Raw genomic sequence first — 12,198 nt, 5'->3', positions numbered from 1 at the left:
TGCTGGTGCCTATAGTAATTCTGTGTGAGATTTTGAATTTCTAGCCCATTTTAAGCCAGCAATAACAAAATAAAACATTTAATAAAATAACCTAGCAAGTTTGTTTTTAACCCAGCATTTTTTAGAGTGTAGTTACAACACCTAAAATATACATTTGACACAGAATGTGATTTTGTGTAAAAAAAAAAATATAAGATGCGGGATCTAGTGCAGGATTGTCCAAGCCAGCCTGGAGACCCATTGCCCTAAAGTGTTTAGCTCCAATCCAAATGAAACAAACCCAACAGAACCAGCTTATCAAGGGGTCTACGTCTCAATCACTTCCCTTGTTTAGTCATGGCACTGATTGAGGAGTCGGTCTCAACTGCAAAATCCTTCTAGTGCACTGGAATTTTCGCTCCCTGAAAATTTCCACAATGCATCACAAAAACCAGTGAGCCAGAGTCATTACTAGAGCCCGGATTCCTGAACACGATAAACTGAATCACAAGCTCCAGAGCTATTGAGATGATTGAGATGCGCCCAAGGTCTTCAGATTCACTACAACAAACTTTCAGACAAGTGTGCTGCAGCTGGCTGAAGCTGAACTCCAACCATGACGTTAGCCCTCCAGGAGCAGGATTAGACATCCCTGTTCTAGTGGAAGTCACAGTCAGCCATATTTCAAGGCCTGGAGTCAGTAGTTATCCCTCCTGACAGTTTAACCTAGATATTCAGCAAGGAGTTTTGGAAAGATTCAGAAGAAAATACAGACTGGAATAATATCATGGAAAATGCAGATTGTTTAAAAAGTGCACAAACAGCAACTGACTGTCAAATGCAGAAAACGTGGAGCATCTAATGCGCCCCAGATCTTATTTCAAATTTTCATGAAATACAGTCTCTGTGGCTAGATGTGGGAAAAAGCTGTGTTTTATGCACTGGCAGACAGATTCCATGCACACTTTGAATAACATTAGGCAAAAAAGGCAAAAATAAATAAATGAATAAAGGTTTAAGCTTTAATACACCCCACCCCCAACTTGCTTGCCCCATTCCAGAGCAATCTTCCAAACAGCAGCCGCTAGAAAGCCTTGAAGCAGGCCTCAAATGTTACCTTATCTCTCTACTGGGAGCCGTTAAACAGCAAAATATGTTTCCCAGCAGTGTGCAGGACACAGGCAGGGGCCAGTCGGGGGAGAAGAGGATACAGAGAAAGATGAAAAAAAGAGAGAAATAAAGTAAAGGCCAAATGTGTAACAGCATACAGTGACATCTTTTAGGAAACAATAGAGCAAAATATCCACAGGTGGTACCTTTCAGGTACTAATATGTATACTTCAGGTACTAATATGGACCTTTAAGGTACTAAAGTAGACCTTTTATGTACAAAGGTGTCAGCCTTTTTTTAGGGAAAGAGAGAGAGAGAGAGTTTAGGGAAAATAAAAAAGGTGATTTCAAGCTGCATCTCTTGAGATTTTCGTTACAAAAAACAAGCTGAACACTCTGTGAATACACATCTCTTAAACAGCTGTGAATCCTTGGCCAAGTCATAGCACACTCTGATCATATTTTCCCCTCGATCGCAGTTCCAGGTTCACACCTGCCTAAGCAATCTGCAAAGGCTAGAAACACAGATGCTCCAACATGAGGCATGCTCCTTGTTCAGACCTGGTAACTAATCTTCCACGACAATCAAATCTTACAAAATTTTTCATTAACTTGCAACTGAAATGTGTATCTGCGTATCTGAGCGATGGGCAACTTACATTTACATTTGCGTTATCCAAAGCGACTCACCAATGAGGACAATGAACCAATCAAAATCAACGCAAGTCATACGATACGCACGTGCTTAGTTAGCTTAATGTAGTACACATAGCAAGGTTTTTTTAATCATATAATAAATATAAAGAAAACAGATAGAATTAAAAAAAGAATAGAATAGAATAGAATAGAATAGAATAGAAAACAAGCAGTTAGTAAATGAATAGACAATTACTTTCAATGTAGATAGTTCCAAACAAAGCCAAATGAGATACTGTTGCAAATTATTCATTGACTCACTCATAAAAACAGCAATTTATCACCACTTACTGGTGTAGCAATGTAACCTGCAGAAAGAGACACTAAAATGTGTCCCTCAATGATGTCATGAACAAATTAATGGAGAAAAAAAACTCCACCTGTGTGTTATACTGTGACAAAAAGACAACAACAAGATGATCATACTTACTAAAATGTCTTGATCAGTGTTATTCAGCTTGATTTTTTTCCATCCACTCAATGTCTAACACATGTCCTCGAAGGAACACTAATTTGGATTCCTTGTGACATGCTGGACTTCTGGCCAGAGATCCCTAAATCCTTGCCACATCTCACAGGGCTGGCTAAGCCTGGCTACTTCCTTGGCCAAGAGTGACAAGATATGTTTCTTACTTCACAAACAGTCCTTGCAAAGAACTTTTGCAAAAGAACATGAACATGCATATCAAATCTCTTCAAAATGATTAATAGTTTAGGGAAAATTGTTCAAACTTATCTGATTAGACTGAATGACTTTACACTATAATTCTTGTTATCACAATGCATATATCCCATCTGGAAATAATCATCCATATACAAAAATGTGTTTCTTTAGTGGTGGCTTTCTGGGTTTCAAAACCTACTTAAAAAAAATAATTTAGAGTTATATTGTAAATTCAGTCCTCTAAACTTAAGTTACAATATCTTAACATACAATAACTTAATATACAATACCTATAGCTGCTGGGTTTGAAAGTGAAATTAGAACACACTAAAATCACACTGACTTAAATTCAGACTAGAGTCAAATATATGCTAAAGATTTTAACAGAAGATTTGAGCTGTGTTCTCATGACAAGTGCATTTTTTATGCATAAGCTGTGTTTAAGACATTTCTTAAGCCAGGTTGTGAATTGTTTGATACATTTATTCAGTTTATTAGATCCTATACTATTAACATTTAACAGATTTTTCATATTGTTGTTGTTCACTTTTAAAATTTTTGCTTTTCATTGTTTTGATGATTGGTTTATAAAACAATTCAAATTTGCCGAAAAACCTATTATAATTTTTAAATACAGAGTGTGACAACTAACCCTTTACTTTATATCCAATATTATTCAGTATGTATATACAGTGTCAGTGGTGTGCAGTGGTGCTCTGGTCCTCCAATTTTTTTTGTTTTTTTTTTTACATGTAAATCAATGTAATCAATATTATTTTTATTAAAGCCAATTATAATCTCATTAAGTTAGTGTTTTTAAGCATTTTACGCGGTGCGACGCGCCCGTTTTTTCCAGGCGCAAGCGCACAGCATCGAGTTAAAAACATCTCAACTTTTCAGATAGCCGCAAGCACACCGCGGGTCATGTGACAAGAACTAACCAATCAGCTTCATCCTTTCCCGTAACAACGTTGAAAACTCAGCCAAGATGAAGGAACAGCTACTAAATTTAGTATCAGAGCTACTGCGAGCGATTTTTAGTGCTGCAAATCCATTTATCCTTTGCTGAAATTTCTGCGTCTTCATGGAGAGAGCACGTCGTAGTTGCTTAGCAAAGGCAGACGCCTCAGGAGCGCTTCTGCCTGAGCGCTTTGGAAAGAAGGAAAAAAGCGGCGCGCCTAGTGATAGATATGATAGAATAGATATGTGAACGGGCCCTAAGTCTTTTTTTCATAGTTTGGCTGGTCCTGCGACTTATAGTCAGGTGCGACTTATCAAAATTGATTTGACATGAACCGAGAGAAATGAACCAAGAGAAAACATTACCGTCTAAAGCCGCGAGAGCAGTCCAAAGTGCTCCTGTGGTCTACACTGAGCAGCATAGAGCGCCCTCTCGCGGCTGTCGACGGTAATGTTTTCTCTTGGTGCTTGGTTCTAAATAAATGTGACTTATAGTCCAGTGCGACGTATTTTTGGACTGGTGCGACTTATAGTCCGAAAAATATGGTAAAGCAGTTATATTGAAGTATCTAAGTATCTAAGTATCTAACGGCACACTTTTGAGGTCTTTAAAACTCAATGGGCTCAGGGGAGGCAAGATAGACACAGGCTCCCACTGTAACTTTATCTGCTAGTGTTGCTGTTGGAGAGTTTTTATTTCAGAAAATTAGTAATTTATCATATTAGTGTTATATTTAAAAAATATTATATATTTTTTTTCGTACTACAAATTTTTTGTCATTCAATATTGAGAAACACTCTTAGGAATTATCACAGTACTCATCAGAATTCCTTCCCTGGGCTGTTTAATATGAATGTATTTCTTGTCTGGCTGCCCTGGTGAGTAGGTTGTAACCTTGCGTTCTCTTCCAAAACACACACATATACAAACAAACACAACTTCAATGTTATTCAGCATAAGCATCTGCAAATACTCTCTCCATCTAGAGGAAAGGTTAGAACATAAACTAAAAAGCCACAAAAGTCATTTCCGCAAAACACTTACAGGTGTTTTGGGTTATAAACCTGGGGGTTATAAAAACTTTCTAACTTATAGTTATATGATTAACATGGATTCATCTACCCATTTAAGCAATCTATCTGCATTTAGGCAAAACATAATTTATAATTTGCTTTACGCAAACACCAATATAGCCAAACTTGCATTTTATGTTCAACATAAAAACAAAGCTAAAACCACAAGAAGTTCATTTCACAGGTCTTAAATCTATTAGCTAAGCTTTTGACAGTTGCTTTCATCATAATCAATTCTCTTGATTGAAACATCTGTGTTTACCACTGGGCAGCAAAATTTGACATAGTTTCCAACAATACGAGCAACCGTACAGTGAGTGGAAGAATTCAGAGATGAGATGCTAAGCAACTGCTGAAAATGAGCCCATTAACTATGGCAGATTTAGCTCTCAGGCTATATATTTTGCAGGCTCATCATAGCCCCCTGACTAACACCGGGGCTAGCAGAGAAGAGGGAGAAATGGGATCAGAATTTCAAAAGATTCCTGTGCTGTACAACATCTCTAACCTGAGGCGAAAATTTTGCATGCTGTTCTTATTAGACAACATTCCTTCAGTTCACATCAAAGACAGACTCAATCGAGCGCGCTGAATTACACAGGATTTCTGCGCTGCTTTGTACAGCAAAGAGAAATGTGAAAGGAATACTTCAAACTTGTGTAAACCTTGCTTAGTATGTGGTTTTCATTACTGTACTTCCACTTGTATATTCATGCAGTTGTATATTCCTGCAGATGTTTATACTACTGCTGTTTTATAGAGAATTGAGTTGCTTTTTTGTAGCAAGTAAAAAAATTGGCCCCAATTTGGCCTTTTCTTTCAAAAGGGGAATAAAAACTGTTCATTTAAAAGCAAACAACCACAAATAGCCCAGTTCTCTCAAAAGTCACAGCAGGTCACTATGTTTATAAGCAATTCCCACTGGCCTCAACAGCATTCCATATATGATCAAATGTCCCAAATATGTAGAGTAGTTTAATTGTTAAGATATTTACTGGAATGCTCTGTATAAAAACTCTAACAAGTATTCAGCATCTTTTGGTGATTAATGGGCAAACAAAAAATTATGTTGACAAACATTATCTAACTGAGCGGTAAGTCATATCATTTGCCAATTTTCCTGCATAGTATCATTCGTATGGCCACAACACACACACTACAGCAGTGTGAGTATTCTTCGTGGCCAAATTAAAGTAAGCACTAGTAACTAAACAGTTCCCAGAAAAGAAAAGTACAAAATCTGTCACTGGGGTGGTACTTTCAAAAGACACTAATATTTACGCATTCGGTGTTACTTCTTGTATAATTATTTCTTAGAGTATATCATTGGCCTACTAAAATTTAACCACAAATCATAAATGGAATGGACTATATCCACCACGGATTTTGGAAATTAGCTTTGCTTGCCTCAAAAACTTCCTCGTCCAGGATTCTGGTCCCGAAGACAGTGATGCCATCGGTGTTAATGACTGAATGGTCACTTCTGCTGAGTGGTTTAGAGATCTTCTTCTTACAGTCCACAATCATTGTGACGGTCTTCTTTTCGATGCTAATAGCCACACGGTGCCACCTATCAGTTGGGAGGAAATTGTGTGGGAAAGACAGCAAAGAAGAAATATATGTTTTCGATTCCTTGCATAACCAAAACTCTTACAGTGAGAAAAACAAATGCCATGTATTAGTACAAGACGTTCCTAAATGAAATAATTGAAATGGAACAGACAAACAGCATTCTCTCTCAATCCATGTGCATTTCAAAAGGCGCTTTACTGAACGCCGCCTCTCGTATTGACTCAATTATAAATATTTCACAAGCTGGTTTTTGTTTAACACCATGTTCTTTCAAATTATAAAAAAAAAAAAGAAAAAAAAAAAAAAAAAGAAAAAGAAAACTTTTCATTACATGGATTGTGAGAATACACCATTGTTTTTTCACATGTAAACCTCAATGTGGCTAATCAAAAGCACAGAAGCTTACTGCCATTCTCGTTTCTTATAAAGTAAATATTTGCTTTGCTAAATTAGTTACATATGGCTGTCCATTCACAGTTTTCCTAATTTAATTATATCTATATAGATAAATAAATGATTAAGCAGATGGAAAATACTACCAATAATAAACTAAACTAAACTGCTCGCTAGGAAAAATTTATAAGCAAATCGCATATCTTATCCAAGCACTTTCAATGGCCAGTTGACTACAGCTTGTTCAAAACACCCACACACACAAAGGATGTTTTTAGGCCCATTAAAATAAGATTACTTCTGAAATTGGTGTATTGTATTGTACTACTTCAGATATTTAGATCTGTTTAGACCAAAAACCTCAACAAAGATAAAAAAAAATATATATATATATATATATATATATATGTATATATGTATATACAAATAAAGAGTCAACTTGCTTTCCATCTGCAAGGTTAATGGCACGGAAAAGGGGGTAATCCTCAGGAGCGGGCTTCCCATGCTGATCCTCATACAGGAAGACCGGCGCACGGCCCACCTCCACACCCAGCTGCTGGATGCCCTGCTCGTTGTATACCGACAAAAGGAAGGACTGTACTCCCGCCTTTGGTTTGATCGTCATAAGGATGGAGAAATCCTGAGGGAATACTCCTCCTGAAGACACAGGAAAGGCATTGTGGGTTAAACATCAGCTGTTATTGATGATTCACATGCTTGTCTTCCTTTCCAGGATGTTGATGACATCAGACAATACTGTGATCTAAACACCTTGTAATATACAGTACCCCTTTTTACAACAGCCCAGCAGTCTTCACATCATTTGTAGGGGAAGGTTTAATGAAGTATGAAATGGTTTGTCTTTTCTGTTGCCACATTAACTTTACAAGGTGTCAGATGACATAACAGATTTACAGTTAAACGGGTTGTATGAGCACTGGAGTGGAACTAAAGCTCAAACTGTCTATCTCTGAAGTGCTGTTCACTTTGCCAACCTTAAAGGAGATTATTTTTTCTGCCAACATACCAGTTTGCAAAAATATTTCAATCTTAAAATCATAAGGCTTGGAGCCGGTTTTATTTTAGCCCAAACACACTGGTTTTGTGAATAATTTGCATTTCTATGTCAAACAGCCTTTATTTCAAACAATAAGTAATAGTTCATCATCTGTGATGCTACAAACAACAAATGTGACACTGTACCACAAAACCAGTTATGATGGTAATTTTTTTCAAAATTAAGATTTATAAATCATCTGGAAGCTGAATAAATAAGTGTTCAATTAATAAGTATGGCTTGTTAGGATAGGACAATATTTGGCCGAGATAAAACTATTTGAAAATCAAAATATTGAGAAAATTAAAAGTTGTCCAAATTCAGTCCTTAACAATGCATATTACTAATCAAAAATTATGTTTTGATATATTTACAGTAGGAAATTTACAAAATATCTTCATGGAACATGATCTTTACTTAATATCGTCACAAATGCAAGACTGTTCCAGGCGAGCTACTGGGCAAGTTTACTACCTCGGAAAATCCATACATATGGAGCTGGTTATATAATGCAAATGTCAAAATGGATCAGTTTACAAATCATGCACTATGGTAAAAGTGTTCTGGGGTCATAACAGTATTGTGTAAGTAACTGCAAAAAAAGTAATAAACTTTAATTAATGTTTTACTTTCACTTGTGTTTATTTCAGCTGGAACTGCAGTGAATTGTATGTATAGATACATTTTTTGGAGTTTTGCTCAAATTTGGGTAGAGGCACGTTTTTCCAATGAGCCCATGTAGATCAAAACAGTAGCCAAAGAGCTTTCTTTTTTCTTAATGGACTCTTTCTTGAAACAATAAACATGGCTTTAATTCCTTCATCAAGGTCTGGGCATCAGACTTCTAGCACTGTAAACAGTCCAAATGCATTTAACTGAGACGGTCAAGCTACATTATGTACTTCCTGTTGGGTGCATTTCAAAGAGAAGAAAGAAACAACTTAAAATGTCACTTTCCAAGAGAAAACCAATTACACAACATTTAGAGGTGATTTACAGCCTTGCCCAAGCAGAACATTTGCTGTATTTAAGAGTAAGTAGGGATGAGGGCGCATAGATGAGCTCAATTCACATACCTGGGAAGAGCTGCTTGGTTGGAGTGCTGAGTTGAGCCTGTTTGTCCACTCGGTAGGCCACATCTGGTTTGGATCCTCTCCGGATGGTGCAGAAGCCTTGTGTTTTCTTCACTCCTTCTGGTGAACTTTTAAAGTCTAAGACCTTGAGCACATCCACGGGTTGAGCTGTGAGGCAGAATGTTCGTTGCTATGATTAAAGCGTTTGTCATTTTCATTATTTCATTGGTAAACAAACATTATAAGCTTCAATAGCTTTGTTACATTAAATCAAACCACATTTATTCAGTTATTTCCATTCATACATCTAATTTAACTAAAGACAATAATTATGTTAGCAAGCAGCTACATTAGAAATAAGGGAAATTATATGAGGGAAAATTCAAGAAGCACTAAACAAAGATACCTTTAATTTCTCATATAGATGAGAACATAATTCAACTACAGTTGTCGGAAAAAAAAACTTGTGAAACGAAAATAAATGTCCAGCCATTTAAACTTCACATCTGCTTCCAAGTACAGTTGGTTTAATTTGTCATTTTATTGCACTATCCAAGTTTAAAAACAAGAAGTCAGTTTTTTTAACCTCAATTAGACCGCTTTCTCTTATGCAACAGGGCTTATTTGTCCTAATCCTGCCTCAAATGGTGTGGAGTGAGTATCTAGAGGCAATTATTGTTCACTAAGTGAGGACATTTACAGCCACATCTCGCCATTTGTTGATATGGACATGAACAAGTAAATTCCCATGAAATTCCCCTTGTTGGAGCCACACTGTGTCGTTTCGCAACAACGTTAATTCTGACTGACGTTTTATTGTAGCTAATTCCCCGCCACTGCATGTGTGCTGTGACCGTCCAATGAAGCAACTGTACTTTTACAAGGAACCCGAGCAGCATAGCAGTAAAGATGTGAAGAAATATCCAGTAGGGATAATTGACCCCCCACATGCAGATCCATCTACAAAGCCAAACATTCCAGGAGTTAAAGTCACTGGTGCTGGTGACTACAGTTCTACGGTTATGGCAGCTCAGCATGACCAAGACTTTACAAGACGCTCAGCTTCACCAATACGTCAGGTACTACACTTAATCATGCTGCTACTACTCATGTCGTATGTGAACGTTTCTGGTTTCGCTCAGCCTGCACCCCACAAATGGCTCATTTCTAACGATCCTCAACAAATCTATGCTAATGCTTAAACAGGCTGAGAGATTTATGATATGATTAATATGGCAATTTAGAGGCTGGTACTGTAAAGTGGACTCTGGGCAGCACTGTAATGTCACACTGATTTATTGCTCTGCTCAAGACTTTTAGGCCTCATCTTTGATGCCGTGAAAAGGAACAGTTCCGGCCACACTTGAGACTGATGAATGAGGATGTATGCAAGGTCAGGGAGATAAGAGTATCAGCTGGGCTACTTACATCCATCACTTTCCGTACACAACTTTGTGTCCTTTAGACGCATCTGTTTGTCATCACCACTGCGAATGTTGTGGTTAAGGATGCCTTGAGTTGTGTGAAGTCTCTGATTCTCAGGAGGTTTAAGGGAATAGGAACAGAGGCTGAGTGGATGACTAGCACATAAATACTCCTATTCTGACTCCCCCGCTACCAGAGACTACAAAAACTTTTGAGTCGGGTCAAATGGACATATTTGTCTGCTGGTCAGGCTGCAGACAGGAAGTATCCCTTTCAAAGGCCTAAAAACAATAAACCATATAAACAGAATGACTAGCTGCTAAGACTCATTACTCTCTCTCTCAGGACTCAGCGTTGGATCCAAACCAGGGCTTTATTTTCATATGCTTTGACATCACAAAAAGGCTCATTTTCCACCCTGTCCCGGCACTCAACGAAGGCTGGGAAAGCACTTTGGAAGAATTATACCAAAGTCTTTTGATCAGCCCTATAACACTGTGCATAAGGAACAATAAAACCAGCAGAACCTTTATAAAATATGAAGGACAATGAGCTGCATTTGTTAAAAATAGACTCTGGGGAAAAGTCACTCAGACGCCTGGTCATCACAATTACACTGAATTGTGTTTTAAGAGTTCTTCTTTTGCTACAGTAGTTCTACAGTAAAAAAAAAAAAATGACTTCATTATTATTATTTTCTGTAACTATATGGTAAGAGCTTGCAGGAAGTGCTGATCCGGTAGTTCCCGTACCACATATGTGGCCAGGAGCTGAAGGGTGGTGCTTTTTTAGGGTTAGCGCACATGCTGAACACATTATGGTGTCTGCATGGTACAGCCTGCAGATAACTTTGACTCAGTGTACCACCAACCAAGTCCTAATGCACTGAAAGCACACATTTACTGTTATTCTACTCTGGGAAAGTAATAGGGACTATGTTTAAGAGAGAGAGAGAGAGAGAAAAAGATGTTGTTCAAAAACAAAAATGTTACTTAATTCACAGTAATACAATTTATTGCAATAAATAAATAAATAACAAGAACAGCCTCATTTTCTTTATAGCATTAAAACAACCGCACACAATAAAGCCTGTGTGCACGTTTGTTAGCTTGATGTGGTGAGGTCTTAATGTAGCTTTTTCAAATCAGACTGTTGAGAGTTTCCGTTCAGCGTAACCCCCACCGACAAAACAAAGAGCAGCCCTCTGCATTGTCATTCTAAATGAGATGCAAAAACAGAGTAAAGGGCACCCAAACTCTCAAAGGAGAGGCTAATCATCTCTAACTCTTACGAGTCTCTTCCAAAATGCCGTGCTACTGTTTTTTCTTTTCTAAACACTAAACTAAAGGTCTCTTTGTGCTCTTTAGAATGCTTCTCAGCATTACTGCATACCTAAAGGCCTCATATATTCCAGATGTGGAGAATTGGCAGGAACAGGACCCACTTCTCACAGAAGCTCTTAAAAAAATTTCAGCAACCAAAATCCATTAAAGCAGCAATTAAGCACATTGCTCCTAATGTACATCCAAAATTAAAAGCAATGGATGGATTTTTTGCTTCTTTGTATTTTTCTGATATTCTCTCTGGGAGAGCCAGTGTCATGGATAATGTCATGGTAGATTTTTCATAATAAAATATGGCAAGAGTATTTTGCAGAAAAGAATTTATCATCTGCGTAATTCAGCCTCTAATATGGCTTCAAACCTTGAAGAAATCTGGCAGAACTGTCTATGGCGTCAAACACACAAGAGACGCAATATCAATTGGTCAGGCAAGAAAAATCATAACATTCAAACTGATCCAACAAGCAATAAATTCCCAGTACTTGACATTAGCCCAATCCGTTCTATGACGTAAAAAATAACTGCACAAAAAAAAAAAAAAAAAAAAGCCCTGTATCCTCATTGGTTGAATAATTGAATATCCGAGCAGGTGTTGCCAATATCTCATGTGAACTTTGTGAACTGCTGTAGGAGATATATCATATTTAAATTCATTACCCAAAAGGTAGCTTTCATGCATGGAATTTAATTGTGGTCAAGATTCTTATAAAACCAAAAATGTGGAAACTCACTTTCAAAATATCCCCACCTCCAAACTGGCCTAGAGAAGTGCAATGTGGTGAAGACATTAACAGGCTGCCATTTTGAAAGAGGTATGTTATATATCTGAACAGCAACAAAGAAATATACTCT

General features: G+C 37.4%; 1 protein-coding gene across 1 annotated transcript in view; it reads right to left on the bottom strand.

Moving 5' to 3' along the window:
- LOC127951466 (collagen alpha-1(XI) chain-like) overlaps positions 1–12,198 on the bottom strand; it is a 66,435-nt gene that overhangs the window by 52,719 nt on the left and 1,518 nt on the right. Inside the window, exons 2-4 of the mRNA XM_052549342.1 lie at positions 8,582–8,746; positions 6,892–7,105; positions 5,891–6,053 (exon numbers count right to left, since the gene is read on the bottom strand). Of these exons, the coding sequence (XP_052405302.1) occupies positions 5,891–6,053; positions 6,892–7,105; positions 8,582–8,746 (542 nt within the window). The remainder of the gene's footprint in view (positions 1–5,890; positions 6,054–6,891; positions 7,106–8,581; positions 8,747–12,198) is intronic.

This window comes from Carassius gibelio, chromosome B2 (assembly GCF_023724105.1).
Source record: "Carassius gibelio isolate Cgi1373 ecotype wild population from Czech Republic chromosome B2, carGib1.2-hapl.c, whole genome shotgun sequence".
In the NCBI taxonomy this organism is placed as follows: Eukaryota; Metazoa; Chordata; class Actinopteri; order Cypriniformes; family Cyprinidae; genus Carassius; species Carassius gibelio.
Note: the sequence above shows the minus strand (reverse complement) of the source record. Positions and strands in the feature narration are given on the sequence as shown.